Source organism: Patella vulgata, chromosome 4 (assembly GCF_932274485.2).
Source record: "Patella vulgata chromosome 4, xgPatVulg1.2, whole genome shotgun sequence".
In the NCBI taxonomy this organism is placed as follows: domain Eukaryota; kingdom Metazoa; phylum Mollusca; class Gastropoda; family Patellidae; genus Patella; species Patella vulgata.
Genome location: NC_065882.2, coordinates 17,837,947 through 17,856,995, shown reverse-complemented (window position 1 = coordinate 17,856,995; position 19,049 = coordinate 17,837,947). Strand labels below are relative to the sequence as shown.

Here is a 19,049-nt window from a genome sequence, read left to right as displayed (position 1 = left end):
CGTGATTGTCGTATTTATAGTAACATCATAAGCTGAACAACGTCAATGATCACAGGGACTTAAATTAGATTTATGAAATACTGTACCTTTTTATATAATTATCTCATTAAATAAATACACCTGTATTAATACTTGACAATTATAATACTACTTAGGGTTGTCATTGAAATAAAATGGAATTATGATTCGTGACAGAAGGGACTACTTTGTCAAATTCGTGCGTATGTGAACAGGCTGTATATAAGCCGTGAACGCCGCCATTGTAATTTCCTTTACTGCATGGAAACAGCTCGACAGAGGGATATAACTCTGTCAGAGCAGACTGTATGAGTGATAAATTTTTTTCAGTATATTTTTGAGCCGGCAAAATTACGTCCATAAAGGAAGACATAGATTCGGGGTCTCCGGAACAGGTTTGTGTATAAATTAACTTGAATTTAGGCTTGTAACTTGTTACACATGTCACTGAATTAGTGAATGATGAGATCATATCATGTTGAGACATCACCACGAGAGAATCAGAGTATCAACATTTTTTTCTGATTTCTGTTGACATCTTCACGATGTCAAGGGATTACGACATACATATGCCTTGTTCTTCAAAATTTGTATTACACTTTCAAGGAGATACTCTGGTATGGCTCTATCTTTTGGAACCTTGAGTTGAAATAGACAGAAGAGAAATGGTTCTAAAATGTGATGATATGTCTATGTGATTTATATCCATTTAATTATATACAATTTTTGAAGAGACATATTGTAATTTCTAATCAATTATTTTCGGTGAAATACATGAATAGTTCAAACTGAACGGCAGTAGTTAGTTTATGCTTGTTAGTGCATTCTTATTATACACATTATTTAATTATTATTTTGTCGTTGTGAATTACACTTCCACATTGTTTTGTACTGTAGAATATGTTTTTATTTGTTCATTACAAAATGGAACCGCGAAACCATAGGCCTATAGGGAACACCCGAAACCATAGGGTACATGACTCGTGTACTGATTATAAAATGTTTGTGTCTTTTAAAAACATTGGACATTAGGATCCTATTCGCGGCAAGATAACAACATCAGTATTGATTGAAACTGATCAATATTGAATTCTAATTCGTATTTTTAATTCAAATATTATGGAAAATATTGAGTTTGAGACTTGGCCACTTTAATCATGACATAGGTCTTGTAATCTACATAAACTGAACGGCAGTAGTTAGTTTATGCTTGTTAGTGCATTCTTATTATACACATTATTTAATTATTATTTTGTCGTTGTGAATTACACTTCCACATTGTTTTGTACTGTAGAATATGTTTTTATTTGTTCATTACAAAATGGAACCGCGAAACCATAGGCCTATAGGGAACACCCGAAACCATAGGGTACATGACTCGTGTACTGATTATAAAATGTTTGTGTCTTTTAAAAACATTGGACATTAGGATCCTATTCGCGGCAAGATAACAACATCAGTATTGATTGAAACTGATCAATATTGAATTCTAATTCGTATTTTTAATTCAAATATTATGGAAAATATTGAGTTTGAGACTTGGCCACTTTAATCATGACATAGGTCTTGTAATCTACATAAACTTTGGATTAAATCGTACCGGACACTGGTATCGTGTTTATACTATTTTTGTTCAGAATTTTATGAGTTAGGCAAGGTAACTAATGCTTTAACCAAGTGTTCCTGTGTGTTTCACTTAGCTTAGTGATTAATGACAGCTTCTGAGATAATCAGTGCACAATCATGTCCTTGCTTCTTCAGTTCAAGATAACCGAAAATGTAGGCCTACATTTGATTTTATTAAAGATACCTGTACATTATGGGAGATTAGATAAAGAGCTGGCATTTCTCACTATAATAGTTAAAAACTAGATAATGTAAAGGGAATTTGCTGAAATTTCAGTCAGATTGATCCTCTCTGAACCGAGAATTTAGCAATTGAATTTCAGGTCTTGTCTCGATCATCATTACTAAGGTTAGGGTGACCTGTGGTCCCAAATTTTCCATACAGAAAGTTGTACACGCTTCAGTGGCTTGACCCGAAGTGATTTTTCGCTAACTACGCAGTAAAATAATACTCAGCCGTAGAGTCTGATACTATAAATAGCCATCGCACGTGCAATTCTCAATACATCTATCAACTACAGCCATAAAAAATCTATTGTTGACGATTCTGAATAGCAGTAATATTTAGCTTATTGGTTATTACAGCAGCTTTAGAAATTACGTTGCTTTTTTTTTTTAAATTGCTTTTTCATTAACTGTACCGTTAGGAGTGGCATTTTTTGGTTTAGTACAAATAATATCTCTGAAATACTTGCGTTGGGCAAGAACATGATACTAGCAGTAGTTTCTTTTTACTTTTACAAAGTTCTTAAAACAATTGTTGAGTTGCCCAACGTGCATGTTTCTAAATTCAATTTCTTGTTCCAGCTTTCTGCTATGTAGTCTTGATTATCCCGGCCTGTCAATCAAACGTAGAATGGTTGGTAGTCTGGTTAAGCGAGACTAGTTTCAAAACAAGGGCATGTAACCTATTTTTTTACTCGCATGTGCTCGGATGTTATCTCCGACACTCGTAACCATCTTTCAGTGTATTATTTATGGATGATTAGGTCGTCGTAGCTTATTAAGTACAGCATGACCGTTTATTTAGTGACTATACATGTAAATGTTTGAAACTGATTTAAGGCTTTATATATTAAGTATTGTGGTGTAATTGTCAAGATATTTGGAGATATTTATTGTGGGGCACCCTACTAAGGTCGGTACGATAAAGAACATAGTCTCGATTATCCATTGTTTGATTTCATCATCTGTGAGCTTTGAGCAACAGATCGGATTCCAATCCAGTGACTATCGCAGGCTAGCAATGACATCAAGTTATTGGTTTAGAAATATACATGTATGCACAGTTTGGAAAAAGATACACAATAACAAAATTAGGTTTCCGAAAATACCTGAAACAGAATTTCATCACATGTATTATCCTATTTTCCATAGGGTAGAGCCTTTTATGTTTGAATATGATATTGTGGTTGGGTTGATTTTAGATCATATATTAAGGTCTGTCTTTAAGTCAACAGCAGTTTTCTTAGAGTCTTCCACTCTACTAAATTCCCTTTGCAAAGGTGATTTATTGAAATAAAATTGGCCCAAGATCCGGGTCCCAAAATGACCTTGTTAGTGTCAAGTTGAAGTTAAAGCCCATATCTCTCTCTCGTTATTTGTTTAGAACAATTTGATGACATCACAACCTAATATTTTAATCATTTTCCTTGTCATTGTAACTGTAAGACACTCAAAATAGGGCCTAGATGATACATGCAATCGATCCCAATGTTCTCTCAATTATTGGTTATTAATAACCAGCAGTTCATTTATTCTTCTTATACATGTAGTTAGAACTTCCAAGAAAAAGCTGGCAAGTGTTTTGTACGACATGTTCTATAGCCTACTAGTTTAGCATTCGTTATATCAACAAGTTGTTTGAAATTTTGGTCTATCTGAATCTGATGCTACTCCCTACGTAACAATTTGACTGTACTGTTATCTAATAATTATAATAATTATGATGTGTTAATGTTTTGATTGTTTTGTTTTTTTTAGGTTGGTTACTCAGCTGTGATCTACATAGACTGTCCTGAGGGGGGCAGTAGCTCCAAACGTAAGTTCAATTTCAACGCAGAGCCGCCGTGGGACCCCAGCTAACATTAAGTGACAGCAGGTGTTTCGTCTGGTCAGGTAAGTGAAAGTTAAAAATTCTGTTGGTACACCCAATTTTTATTTTGACCTCAAGATTTCAAGATCAAGCTGCGAGAACTATCCAAGGTTTATTTTTCGTCGTAAAACAGGCCCATCCCCAAACCAAAAACAATTAAAAATTTCACAATTGTCTCATTCTGGTTTGTTTTTTTTTTGTATTAATGATTTCATTTTGTGAGATTTTCTATTCATTTATCTTTGCAAATCCTGGACAGAATCGTACCTTTTTGGACTGATATTCCTTCACTTTTAGAGATTCCACCTTCACTCACAATATTGTAATTTGCATTGGATTCAAAGTCTCCCAAGTGACGGATGGGTAGCTTGAAGATAAAGTTTGTGTTTTAAATTCTATAAGTTAATGCCTGTCGCAAATAGATCAGAGTGATTTTAATTATCGTTTCTTTCTTTCTTTTTCTTCAGATTGTTTGTATACACTTATTGGATTTCTTCCCTTGGACTTGAGATTTGTGCAATATGTATCAATCTATTATAAATGGATGCTCTTTTGAAATTATTCCTCCTAGTGATATTTGTGACAAGTTTAATAAATGTTCTAAAATAGAGAAGGAGATCGCTAACCAAGATGTTGAGGTATTAAATATTTTCTCTCATTAACTTGTCTTTACATTGAATGTTGATTTTACCATTCAAATATTCCTAGTCATTATTCAAAACATTTTTCTCGAAACTATATCTTTTAAATAAATATACTTTCCATCGGGAGTAAATAGTAAATGTTTCATGGACAAAAATAACCAATTAAAATTCCATTAGATTAGATTCAATTCATAATCACATTGATTACATTTAACATTACCAAAGTCTTGTTTCAAGTCTTAAAAATTTTTCGGATTAAAATATTTATGTGAGCATTATGATTTTCTCAAGGGAGGGTTGGATGGCCGAATGGTTAGAACACGTGCGCTGTATCAGAAGGCCTGTCATTTAGTCAACTGGCGTGGTTTCGAATCCCCGGTTGTACGTGACAAGAAGTTATTACAAGCCACTGTCCTGGAAAACATGAAGATGGCTTGTTATACACATGTTGATAATGTTGGAAAAAGTGCATAATCACTTTTCAATTGACTTCTGCCAGTGTACGCTGAAACATATCTTTTGGTCTCCATGAATTTGATTAAATATTTTGAATATTTGTTATTGCAGGTTAGAGAGGATGCCTTCTTTATTGGTGATCTGGGTGATATTATTCATAAATATGAAACATGGTGTGAGCTGCTCCCCCGGGTCGAACCTTTCTACGGTTTGTACAATTTATCTTTTGATGTATTCTTCATTGACTGCTTGAAAGTCGTGTTGGGTATCTCTTCTTGAAAATTTCCAGTGTTCTTAGAAATTGAGGGGTTTGGGTGACCTATCATAAGTTCTGTCATTGAGTCAAGTGGCATGGTTTTGATTCTCCGCTTGTACATGACAAGGAGTAGGGTCGTCTGGATTCTGCCCACTGCTAAGATCCATACGCACAAGCGAATTATTGAAATAAAAAATTGAACCATATACAGGTACATATTAGTCCCGAAATAACCTAGTTTGTGTTGGGTGGACCTTAAACACCATTTTTCTCTCTCTCTACTCGTGAATTGACTGTGTACTTGAATGTTGAAAATTACATGAGTTATGTGAACAATTCAAGAATTCTTGGTCAGATAGCCTCTTGATATAAAAATCTAATGGAAGAGATTCATCGTTTCTTATGGTTCTCAATAAAGAGACACAAACCTAATCTGCAGTAATCATTTCTTATTTCTAATTATTTCTCCTACAGCTGTAAAATGTAACACAGATGATCCTGTATTACGACTACTAGCTGAATTAGGAACATCATTTGATTGTGCTAGTAAGGTAAGTTATACGATATTCTAATCTTGTTGGGGTTTTCCTGGTTGCTCGGATTTCCTCCAACACATGCAAAAGCAAATTATTGAAATAAAAATATACCATATATTAGTCCGTAGCCTGATTAGTGGATTTTTTGCCTCGCTCATCATAAATTTTCAGTTGTGGGCCCTGTTCAACTAAGCGCTTTGATTTACACCGACCTTTTTTCAATTCTCTAAATGTTTTATTTTAATTTTTGTGTGACAAGTTTGTTTTAATATTTAAATAATTCACACAAAGATACATTCCTTCATAGAATGGCAGTGAGCCATAAGGGGGTTAATACAATAAATATATCTATACTTGCCTTATTAGTGGGCCTAATTGAAACCATAATATGTCAAGTAACACTACTTACTATGAAGGATTACATTAAGTCTAATATCTTGAATCTATTGTTTATTTTATTTTTCAGAGCGAAATAGAACAGGTTTTAAGCCTGGGTGTTTCCCCATCACGCATTATATACGCTAATCCCTGTAAGCAGAAGTCATATATTCGCCATGCTGCAAAGCAAAAAGTTAAAATGATGACCTTTGATAATGAACCAGAGTTGGACAAAATCAAACTGATTTATCCTGATGCTGAGTAAGTTTTATAACTCAAATTTTAAGGCAACAGACCTCATTTGTGAAAAGTTTAACTGAATTACTAGAATTTCTGATTTATATATTGGATTTAAGGCAACAGACCTCATTTGTGAAAAGTTTAACTGAATTACTAGAATTTCTGATTATATATAGTTTAATTCATCCAAAATTATTTGTTATCGCAAACAACGTCCAATATTCATAAAGCTTAGACTTAAAATTTACTCTGTGGTGAATTAAAACATAGTCTTTTATTACGCAGCTTTATGGATAGGGTGGTTTTATTCTAGATTCAGAATATAACCCTAGGTTGAGGTTGATCATCTGTCAAAAACATTTATAGAGGAAACAACTGTAAATGCTATGAGTCATCTGTTTGATATGGTTTTACTTTTGATTATATCAAAAGATTCTTTCTAGAGTCTCTTAAAAAGTTTGGCTTAGTATATTATATATGTATATTGTTTATTTCAGGTTAGTTCTAAGAATTTTGCCACCATCAAACTTTAAGGTTCAGTGTGACCTTGGAATTAAATTTGGCTGTCATCCTGATAAAGCGATTGATCTCTATCAGAAAGCCAAAGATCTAGGCTTAAATGTTATTGGAGTTAGGTAAGTAAATTTTTATTTGAACTTTTAACATTTCCACCCAAGGCTCTTGTACCTAGTCATTTGAACAATTAAGGATCTTATCATATACGCATTGGTGTGCAAGTTAAAATTCATATTAACAGTAAGCAGAAACACTGCTGGCTTGACAAAATTCTCTTCCTCACATTGCAGACATCATAGAAAAAAAGATTATAAGTCATATGGAATAGAAATAATAAGATAACTTGAAGATCCGAGCTATAAACGGTTTTGAGTCTTGATTAATCAGACCTAAAGGGGGGTTGGATGGCCGAATGGTTAGCACGTGCTTGCTGTACATTAAGGTCTGTCATTGAGTCAACTGGCATGGTTTCGAATCCCTGGTTGTATATGATGAGTAGGGTCGCTTGTCCAACCTCGTGGGTTTTCTCCGGTTTCCTCCCATTGCTAAAGACCCCTACCCGCAAGCGAATTATTGAAATATAATTGAACCATGTGTTAGGCCCGAAATGACCTGCTTTGTGTCGAGTGGACGTTAAACCCCATTCTCTCCCTCAATTAGACCTAAAGATAATAATATAATTGAATTCCTTTCTCAGCTTTCATGTTGGAAGTGGTGCTGAAGAGGCAGAAGCTTTTTATGCTGCAGTGAAAGAAGCGTATGGAGTCTTCCAACTGGGTGTTGAATTTGGTTTTGATATGACAATGTTGGATGTTGGCGGTGGCTTCCCAGGACAGAAAGATGCACCTATAAGTTTTGAAGAGGTTAGTCAACATTAAGTAGAAAAGAGATTTAGATCATTATTAAGAGTTTAATTTAGTTATTACATTGGGGTAGGGTGCCACACATAGTCAAAAGTTGCACTATAGGACAGGCTAATAATATGGTCATGTATTAATGTCGGGCCTTTATCACAGTTATCAAATAGCTCATCCCTTTTTCCATATTTTCCTGTTATTAGTTTGTGCTCACTTTCAAAAATCTTTAAGACTCTATAGAGACTGAAGTTGTCATTTGATTGATATGAAATTTATTTAGTGATAGGTAGAGATGTGTTCAGGTTTATTGTATATTTTTAATTACAGTAAAAGTTTGCTGTTTATTTTTTTAATATAATTTGATGAGTTATGTATGTTACTGGATTGTTATATTATTCAGCAGACCAGCAATATTAGATTCCTGTGCTGAAAAAATATTGTGCTTTGTGTGTTCAGGTTGCAGTTGTCTTAAATGATGCCCTAGATGAATACTTTCCAGCAGAGATGGGGATCCGAATCATTGCTGAACCTGGTCGCTATTTTGTAGCCTCAGCATTCACTCTGACAGCCAACATCATAGCTAAACGCATGATAAGTCGAGATAAAATCGTAGGAGGTTCGTGATACATGACTAATTTTATTTTTGAATATTGAATTTTGTGAAAAAAATCCACACATGAACAAATATGTTAATTTACATTCCTCCATAGCAATTAGAATTCAAGTTCTCAAATTTCATCTTTAGACATGACAAAAACTTTGAAAAATACCATGAGCAGTGATGGTACTGTGGTAGTTAAGCAATAAGGGTAGTGTAGTTATAAATAGAATGTCTCAGGTTCAAGTCTGGGTTTTTTTTCTACATCAGTCTGCTGGGCTTACAAGTAATGTGTTAGCAAGTTATTTGTGGCATGCACGTAAAGTTGAAGTGTAATGAAGATTGGGAACATTCACCTCCCTAACATTTCACATATGACATAGAATAAACAGTAACCATATGACTGAAGTATGGTTTACGAAACATTAAACCTTATATCATTCATTCTTATAAAATAGACATTTTTATTCCAGCTTTTACTAGCATGATATCACAACTTGTTTTATCAGTGGGCAATCACATTGGAGGGAATTCCTTAATGTTAATGATATATTATTGTTTCTATAAATTCAGTCAGTTTCTGTATTGATCCTTTCAATGGAACATTGTTAATTATTTTAATTTTTTGATATATTTATTTTATTGAAGATGGAAGTTCTGACCAGTGTGTTAGTGGTAATGATGAACCAGCGTATATGTATTATCTAAATGATGGTGTATATGGTTCCTTCAATTGCTTACTGTATGATCATGCTAAAGTTAAGCCATCATTACTTCAGGTAATAGTCTCATAATATATGCCCACATTGACGACATTTATCATCTGATCTTTTTAACATTTACAGATATTGTGTACATTTGTGAGATGAAGAAGCCTATTTGTCAATTATTTCTGATTATAGCTTTCAGACTTATGCCCTAGCACTGACTGTTTTTCTGTCTCACAAACACACAATTAGGAAATCAAATGAACGATTTGAAGCTGTTGTGATACTGTCTGAGTTTTATTCTTATAACTTTTAGAGAATAAATGCTATTAAAGTTATTTTTTCTTGTTCTTTTAGTTTCCTAATGTATATAGGTTGGTGAGTAAGGCACTGGCTGGCTAGACTAGAGGATCCCGGGTTTGAACCCCGCGTTGACTGAGAAAGCTCCTGGATTTTCTGTCACTGAGCAGAACGAATGACCTGGAAAAAAACAGCGTCTTTTCATTCGAGTGGGACAAATAACTTGCACAATACTGTGCATGTAAAAGAACCTGCAATATTTGAAATTCTAAATAAGAGTAGGTTGTGGCATCGCTGTTCCGGCAAAGTATTGTTCATAGCATACTGATCTTTAGATAAAAGCGACTGTTATTGAGTCAGATGGCATGGTTTCAATTCCTTGACATGGAATATGGTCCTGTGTCCAACCTTGTGGGTTTTCTCTTGGTCCTACCGTTTTCTCACACTGATAAAACACATATAAATAAAATTGAACTGAAATGACCAAGATTGTGTTGAGTGGACATTAAACCCCATCTCTCTCTCAGCCCTCTTTTGATGGAGCAAAAAAGTAGAATGTTAAATGATTAAATGAAATGTGGATTAAACCTTTAAGGTCCCACTGTTCTGCTCCGACTGTTAAATGATTAAATGAAATGTGGATTAAACCTTTAAGGTCCCACTGTTCTGCTCCGACTGTTAAATGGTTAAATCCATTTCATTCTGTATATTATCTAGGATAATGTGTGTGATGTGAAGTTTACATCTAGTGTATGGGGACCAACATGTGATGGTATGGATTGTATTCTAGAGGACTGTGTGTTACCAGAGATGCACGTGGGTGAATGGATCTATTTTGAAGATATGGGAGCATACACCATGTGTGCCTCCTCTTGTTTCAATGGAATGCCTAAGCCCAAATGTGTTTACTATTGTGCTGAAGATGTCTGGTAAGTATTTGGCCATATTACAAAATATTCTGTTTACTTAAAAAGATAGAAACTAAAACGAATGATGGATGATGACATGTTGCTTTCTATGGATTTATTGTGTTCATTTGTTTTGAGGGATGGCAGTTTGTCTTCGTTGGAAATTTTATTTCATGTGTACAGATAACAGATTTTGTGTTCCTTAGTGGACACAGCAAGCAAAAAAAGAATAAACAAGTCGGCTTCAGAAATAAATATTTCATTGTAGTGGAGCTTTCCTCATCACCTACCAAAATAACTCATCAGATCAATCCAATGCAATACTTTATTTAGACCTTAAGCATAGGTTAGGTCCTTTAACAACTATAAATTGATAACTTGAAAATCACATCTAGACATAGATTAATCATGTTGAGGTAGAACACCAAAATCAGACATGATTGTCCAGGAATATTTTTGATCTTATTTCCATGTGTAATGGGTAAAGCCTCCAGTGCTTCATATTCCTGAAGCAACGACTGCAAGTTTCACAACATCTGGTCGTTGCTTGTTTACTTCACAATTCCTGAACTTATAGCGCCCAATCAGAGGTTGTGACATCGTGACCTCCACAGAAACCTTGACATTGAATGAACCTTGAACTTTGCAACTCGATTATCACAGGTAGACATTTTAGCTTGAAGCGCGAGACTTGGTATTTGCAATGATCAAGGAATTTGATAGGCTCACAAGTTGGGCTTGTACCCATTTGAAATTAGTGCCACAATATGCAGGGTATTCCGTGATGGTCTTGATAAGATGTACGTAGTTAAAGCGAGATCAAGCCTTCTATTGAAGATGCCAGTGCTTGTAAAGACATTGTGTAGTCATTTGGATTGGATGGTTCACAGTCTTGAAAGAATTAAAACATTTAAAAACTTAAAAGTACTTTACTTACCTGCTTGATTATGTTAATCTGTTTGTGTTTATAGGTATAATTTGTTTCCTGTTGAAGAAGATTGTGTTTTGGAAAGAAAAGCCATCTCTCTCCGACCAATTAAAGACCATGTCCCAGAGAATATTCCCGCTATTGGCACTAATCTATTCATAGAAGCCCTGATTGTTGAAGCTTAAAATAGAGCATCCTACTATAGCAGATAGTTTTATGTATAACGCTTTTGTTTTTATTTTATCAGAATGAAGTTTCTTGCAGTAAATTATTTTTATCTTATCACTGGTAATATTTGAAATCAACTAACAATCAAAATTCTAAGACCCAATACCCATTTGTAACATCAGTGAGTGAACGTAATGTATGTGGTATATATTATATTTATATTTGAACATTTGTTTACCATGGAAACACTTAAAACCAGAAATTTCTGTACATTATGTAATTTAACATTTTTCACATACTACTACTTGTCTGAGAAATAACATTTTTTTTACTAATCACTGTCGAATGTGGAAATCTATGAAGTAAGGGTATACAAACAGTAGAAACACCTGCTGAAAATAATGACCAGATTTGATCAACTTAACTGTTAAAATAAAATTCTTTAAAAATGTCAATAGTTGTAGTTTTTATACGTCCACATATTGATGTGGATGTATATTGTCGTCGCCCCTGTCTGTCCATCCGTCCACAATTTGTTTGTGGACACTCTTCAAGTCAAAATTCTTATCTGATTTTGACGAAACTTGAAATACAGGTTTATCTCCAAAAGATCTTGGTTCCTTTTGATATTTGCATGTATTGGATCGAAACTTCATGGATTATGGCCCCTGAGTGTACGTAAAATCACGTTTTTAGCTTGTGGACACTCTAAAGATCACAATTTTCATCGATTTAGATGAAACCTGAAATGTATGTTTATCACTAACGGATCACGGTTCCTTTCGATATTCGCAACTTCTTGGATTATGGCCCCTGATTGTACGAAAAATCACGTTTTTAGCTTGTGGTCCCTCTAGAGGTCACAATTTTCATCCAATTTAGATGAAACTTGAAATGTATGTTTATTACTCAGTCGCGCATATCGGACAGCAACTTCCTGGATTATGGCCCCTGATTATACAAAAAATCACGTTTTTAGCTTTAGAGGTCCCAATTTTTATCGGATTTTAAAAAACATTTAAATATGTCACCATTACACTCTAATGACGGTTGAATTTGAATTTTGTGAAAATCAAATCGAAACTGCCTGACAAAATGGTCGCTCCTTGTATGCAAATAGTGTAAAAGTATGGAATACCAAGGTTATAGATCTCGGTTACTGTAGATATTCACGCATATCGGACCTTAACTTCCTGGATTATGGCCCCTGATTGTACGAAAAATCGCTTCTTCTTGTTTACCTTTTTCTTTGTCCATAATGTGTACGAACCTTGCATGGCAACCACTTATGTATGGTCGTGGTATTGACAATATGATCTAGATTCATCCATACTTTTTGCCAATATTTGAATGGAGTGCTGGTGGTTGGGACTTGTTTACCTCTAAGCCCAGAATACTTAACTACTTTGTCCAGTCATATCTTCAAAGAGCATCAGTTACAGTATCTATAGTAGCAAAAGCACTAGGTTTGGACACTACTCACAAATAGAATGTCTGGGTTTATATCACAGATAAGGCAGTTTTCAACTATCTTCTAGGTAACACCTGTGTAATGGACATTCTACAGGTTTCTGGCTTGATTGGACCCAAAAACAAGAAGTTCGGTGTACAATTGATGTGCAATTAAGAGATTGTTATGACACACATTTTGCATTGCATGGTGTAATATTTTTATATTTTGGGCTGGTTGGTATTGTTCATTGTTTAAAAAAAACTAAACGGGTAGGTATCTCAGTAGATCTTTAACTATTCAAAATAAAATGTAGGCCTAGTCCAATACCCAACTGACCGGAAAGTAGGTGTGTCTTGTACTAAAACACGATGCCACTTAATGTTTTTATCACAGAAGCAACGGTTGAAGCCGCTCATATCACCGCTCTCGACACCTCGGTGGCTCCCAAATATTGACGCGTTATTTAAGTAAGATTTAGATAAAGAGCTGGTCGTTCTTGATAAATAGTTCACTGACATTCTAGCGCTTGTCGGAATTTTGATATCTACTATTTTACAACAGGGTTCAGGTTATGACGACTAACCTGAAAAAGACACCTGCATTCTTGTCATCGATAGACGAAGACTGCAGACTGCGTGTAATACGATTAATCTGAGTTATACACACAGATTTGGGTAGCCTATTTAGCGATTACGTCGACAGATTACCCGCCCCCCATTAAGGGGCAGTAACGGTATAGGGAGGTTGAACTGATTAAACAAACACGTCCTTACTTCCCACAATAGAAAACAACACTAGTTTTAAAGTCTATTTGAATCAAGCCGTTTTGACAATAGCCTATCGTGTAAAAAAATATCGACTATGCGCTCTTAATTTAACAGGACTCGAATATCATATTACTTTGAAAAGTTATACAATGACGTCAATGAATAATATATTTTGGTTCATTTTTAGCCCAAATACACCAATTACCCCAACTTTTACCGCATGACAACCAATAGAATATGGCATACCACATTTATGTTTTATAAATGATTTACCTTTGCATTTAAAGGAGCTAAATCTCTAGGCTAATATTTGGGATCTAGAAATGGATACAAATGGGTCGCAACGCATATAATAATGTAATATGAATATATTATAAACTAATTTAGCCTACATTCAATCGTTTCTATTTTTACTTTAATATCTAATCATTTATGTTCTGGCAATTATTTTAGACCATCTTTTACAATGGGCTGACCATTATGTTACCAAAATGGAAATCAAAAGATTTTCCATCTTCCCAAAATCAAGTAGCTATACCAATTCAATACCGTTCTCTATTTTACTCTGAGTACACTAATTCGTCAACTAAACAAAGCCTTTAAATCGGGCCCGTAGCCAGCTCGTAAAATTTGGTGGGGCTATGGAAATTTTTGGAGGGGCTGAGGATGTGTCCGGCTAAGCCGGCCACCGCGAAGCTCCGAAGGCTCGAGCCAGGGTGGGGGGTCTGGGAGTCCTCCCCCCCTGAAAATTTGGTGCTCTCTTCTCGCATCTGAGTGCATTTCTGAGCCTCAAATTGAAGTGCCTCAGGCAGGGTTTTATGACTCAATTTTCTGAAATTTCCTTCTTCGACTCCTCCCGCCGATATCATCTTGAGGGTAGTACTAGAGAGTGTCTTTTGGTTTACGCGGAGAACTCCGGGCAATACAGCTGTAGTATCAAATTTCAAGTGAACTATATAAGGTATACTATTATTCTATTCATAGAATTACAATACAGGCTGCATAATAGGCAACTTATGTTAGACACAATGGGCACCTACATTTTAGGCGGCCGTAGGCACCCGACATCGGGTGTAGGCAAATGCAAACATTTGAACCGGCGCCTTGTAGGCGACAGGCCCGTAACTAGGGGGGGGGGGGCGCAGGGAAAGCCCCCCCCCCCCCCGCCCCCTGTAAAAACTTTCGCCCCCCCCCCCCTCCCCTGTGAAAAGATTTTCGACCATAAAAAAAAATAGATATACATTGTCCGTCAATATTACAGCACCCCCGAGAACACTTTCCGCCCCCCCCCCCCCCTCGTAGCTCTGAGCTAGTTACGGCCCTGGTAGGCGAACAAATAAACCAAGGCCTCTTTTAAATTCGTAACCCACGTTTAAAAGGGCAGGTAAAGGACGATAAATTAGGCAGCCTCTGGTATCATCAAGAGCTCGAGCTAATTTTAAACTATTTCTTCTTCCTATAGAATGAGGTGGACAAAATTATTAATCAACAATGCCCTTCATATTTAACCAACATCCTCTGCTACTACAATAGCCTACTCCATACTCTAGTATCAATAACAAAATTGTCATCAGGGGCGTAAATGTGTGTGTGTGGGGGGGGGGGGGTACAGGAAAAAAAAATAGTCGGTCGCAAAATCGGTGCAGTCGGTCGCAAAATAAGATCAGCCGCAAAATCAGTACAGTCAGTCGCAAAATAAAAGCAGTCGGTATCAAAATAAGTGCTGACTGCACACGTCACGCTACTCACGCAAAACTTTAGTATAAATAACCTTGTCAACTTAATGTGTTTCACTCTTATTCTTTTGTGAGTATGTAGGTCTAAGAACAAAATTTCCCCCAGGGAGAAAAATAGTCGGTCTCAAAATAAGTGCAGTCACTGCAGTCGGTCTCAAAATTATGCATTGCCGTCTTAATGAATTAATGAGGTAAACTAATAATGCCAGAATAGATCCCAAATACTAGTCGGTCGCAAAATCAGTGCAGTCGGTCGTAAGATATGAGCAGTCGGTATCAAAATAAATGCTCACTGCACACGTCACTCTCTCACGCAAAACTTTAGTATAAAATAACCTTGTCGACTTATCATGTTTGAAAAAAATGTTTTTCACCCCATGGCAAAAAAATAGTCGGTCTCAATTCCATTATGCCATCATTCTTCAACTCCTTCTCTGACTTTTACTATCTCATCACTATCATATTCACAGTCACAGTGAATCGCCCAGTTAGTAGTACCACTAGTGAGTGAGTCGTGGGTCAAAAGACTGTAGAATTGTTAGTTCTACTCTCACAAAACAGGCGACATTGACAGATAGTCCTCAAGATTCTGTCCCATTTCTTATCCTCTCGTTAACGAGAATTTGGATCCATTTGCCATGACATTGACTAAAATTGCCAGGCCCAGTCCCAAAAATTAAAAGCTCGGTTACACATCTCAAATTTTTTCGCGCCTGCGGCGCTCGATTCCATTATAACATCATTCTTCCACTCCTCTGTTGTCTTATACTGTCTCAGCACTATCATATTCACGGTTATACTGAACTGCCTAGTTATGTTAGTAGTACCACTGGCACTGGTGTGTGGGTCGTGGGGCGTCAGACTATACAAAAGTTCTGTCAACTCTTGCAAAACAGGCGGAATTGACAGGGGGCAGATCTCGAGCTTTTGTCTAATTGACTCACATTTCTGGCCCCCTCGTCCACAAGAATTTCTCCCAGCAATGACCTCAAATGCCAAGATATTGAGTCAATTTTTCAAAATTTTCTCAGGTTGCTCAGTGTTATAAGCACAATCATATATGACATAAACTTTATGTCAACTTAAATAAAACTGCTTTTCAGCGAGACAATGATCGGCAAACAACTATATGATTATACAATACCATCTATGTTCTACCGGGACGCTTAATGTTATAGCCAGTATTTTGTTGACATTCATTGTGGGGTGGGATTGTGGCTGAGGTGGCGCCCTAGATTTGGAACCCACTCCCACCCCTATCTAGATCCGCTACTTCACATGCGCCCTACAAAAGTCGCACCTGTGGTGCTCGGTTCCTGACTGCGTCACTTGTACTAGGGGTATGGGCATCAGTCGGTCGCATTTTCGCTAAACACCCCCCCAAACAAAATCGTTATGTACGCCCCTGATTGTCATTCTTCGGCCTAATCTATCTGTTGTTACAAATAGTATTCGATTCACTGTTGCCCATTTATGGAATTCATTACCTGACAATTTAAAATATTGTAAATCATATTCATTTCGAAGGTGATTATTTAAATTTGTAACTACGTAGAGACCGAGTATCGTCTTCTTTGTAGTACTTATATATAGCCTACATTGGGAGCGGTCAGAAGAAAAATATTATGGTCATTTTCCTTAATTAGTATGTTCTATTTACATGTACCTTAAGCATATTATTAGATGATAATTATATGATTCGTGCGTGACAACTTTATTATATTGCGACTGTAATTATTATATTCAGTTGTGATTTTGTTAATATTCTTTTGTAGATATTTCTTTTCTATATTCAAATTTTATTGTTATAAAGGGCAAAATGTAAGACAGGCCTCCTGGATAATTGTCAACCCTTTGAAAATAAAGTTATTATTATTATAATTATTATTAACCCGTGCAGTTTGAAATTTGCCTGATTGACACAGACGACACCTGGTATCGTAGCAACGCGCGTAAACAAAACAAAGCGAGAACCCGCTTTAAATTAATTCTAAATATAGGACATATAAAAGATTTAGCCTCAGTGGGCCTTGTCCAAATCAAACTCTTAGATATTAAAAAGCGCCACTCAGTCTTAATGAACAAATAAAATATGCATTTATTTACAAAATTATTAAAAATGCATCATATAAAAACAAAATCTAAATCTAGATTATTTTGGCTTCAAATGTTATATAAATTATTATCTAGATATTTATTCACATAAGTCAATAATCAACTCTCTAGATCTTCGGATGGCGCAGATGTGAACGTATAACATCTTTAAAAGACATTTCGTGAAAGCGATATATAAATAACAGACAGCTTTATCGATAACATTCACTAGGTTTAATAACTGCGACGCTGGCTCGCTAGCCTGCACATGGAGGTCTGGTGTTCGATCCCTGTATTGGCCGAGAAAGTTCATCCAGATTTTCCGGCGTGGTTTCCCCTTGTCAGTGATGCAGGACGGAGGGCCTGACAAGGACAGCTGTCTAGTCGTTCGGATGGGACGAAAAACCGAGGCCCCGTGTACAAATTGGCGTGCACGTAAAAGATCCATTGGCAGTTGGAATTCGATAGAAGAGTAGGCCGTAGCGCCGCTGCCCGGGCAAAATCCCCCCCCCCATAGCACACTGTATGGCGTATGCCCGTCTTCATTAGCCCAGTTTAGGAGCAAAACAGTAGGACGTTAAACCCCATTTCATTTCATTTCATTAACTGCGACGTTTCAATGAGGACACTCTCATCGTTATCAAGCAATGCTGTGATTGCTGTCTGCTATTTAGATGTGAACGTGTTAAAATACGATCGCGAATTAATGATAATATGTAATTCTACAATGGACACGTCTGGATTAACCAGTAACGTTGCTACGATAATAAACAATCTATGTCAAAACTTCAAACAGTGATAACGTTTCTCAGAACAAAGTAATTTGAAGAAATTTTCAATATCTATTTTGGAATTATTATAGCAAGAACGGCGTGCGCTTTATCGAGAGGGGCTGGGGCGTGGGTCGATAACAAAACTTATCTTTCAACCCTTCGTGTTTCGAGATAAGAGATTGTGCTATATAGTTCCGCGTAGCAAAGCCAAACGGAAATCACATCGGGCCTCAGTAAGCAAAATTGACAATATTTTTCATCAAAACAACGATTGATTATTAATATTAGTTATTTATAATATTTTGAGAAGCATCCCCTATAACCAATGAAGATTACACGAACTCCTTGGTAGTAATAAACAAATTTATTGGTGTAAACATTTCGGACAAGTGGTGTCCTTCTTCAGTAATATAAGCATATAATCCTACCTGAAATGGGTATAAATCATCGTATTTAAAATCGAGGCGTTAAGCCGTTACTAGGAACGCCATTTTTAAACGGGATCAGTTGTATGACGGATGTCCCATAAAAACAACGCTTCGACCTCTAGTTGGCCGGTCACCTCTGGCTTGCGGCTGTGGTTTCGATCCCAGGTGTGAGCGTATGTGGCTTGGAGATAGGGGCGCCTTCTCAACCTCGTGGGTTTACTCCGGGTACTCCGGTTTCCTCCCACAGCAAAGTGAAAGACCCCTGCGCGTGCGCTAAGATCATTAAAATGAACTTGTCTGCGATATCACCTTCGGTGGAAGCGGACGTTAAACGCTAAGAACAACAACAACAATTTAAACGCGAATATTTGACGTTAGGCGATAGTTGTGCCACTACATTGGCCTCTGTAAGTTTAGGCCTAATTAGTTATAATAGTATAAAATTATCTTATTTTTACGATACATGCATTAATAAAGAAATTGAGTCAGTTTGCCACATGGAACCAATAAAAGCACCCAATCGTAGCTAAAAACAAGCACATCAGTATATAGGCCTATCTCAACGTT

At 36.3% G+C, this 19,049-nt stretch overlaps 1 protein-coding gene across 2 annotated transcripts; it reads left to right on the top strand.

Annotated features, from left to right (window-relative positions):
- The first annotated feature begins 255 nt into the window (after window positions 1-255).
- Window positions 256-11,686, top strand: LOC126818621 (ornithine decarboxylase). Of its 2 annotated transcripts, XM_050546137.2 has the most exons (12): window positions 256-413; window positions 3,628-3,762; window positions 4,207-4,377; window positions 4,951-5,047; window positions 5,570-5,646; window positions 6,098-6,270; window positions 6,747-6,884; window positions 7,463-7,628; window positions 8,079-8,238; window positions 8,869-8,999; window positions 9,945-10,156; window positions 11,107-11,686. In XM_050546137.2, exons 3-12 carry the CDS (start codon window positions 4,261-4,263, stop codon window positions 11,246-11,248), a joined length of 1,413 nt encoding a protein of 470 aa, XP_050402094.1. In that variant the 5' UTR covers window positions 256-413; window positions 3,628-3,762; window positions 4,207-4,260; the 3' UTR covers window positions 11,249-11,686. The 2 variants fall into 2 exon arrangements, with proteins under 2 accessions (XP_050402094.1, XP_050402095.1); XM_050546138.2 differs by lacking the exons at window positions 8,869-8,999; window positions 9,945-10,156; window positions 11,107-11,686 and having other exon boundaries at window positions 8,023-8,162.
- The last annotated feature ends 7,363 nt before the right edge of the window (window positions 11,687-19,049 follow it).

Excerpts from the sequence above, each read along its gene's own strand:
- LOC126818621 (XM_050546137.2), top strand. The coding sequence starts at position 4,261 with ATGTATCAATCTATTATAAATGGATGCTCTTTTGAAATTATTCCTCCT. Across the intron at positions 4,378-4,950 it reads TCGCTAACCAAGATGTTGAG|GTTAGAGAGGATGCCTTCTT; the intron begins GTATTAAATATT and ends TTGTTATTGCAG. Across the intron at positions 7,629-8,078 it reads CACCTATAAGTTTTGAAGAG|GTTGCAGTTGTCTTAAATGA; the intron begins GTTAGTCAACAT and ends TTGTGTGTTCAG.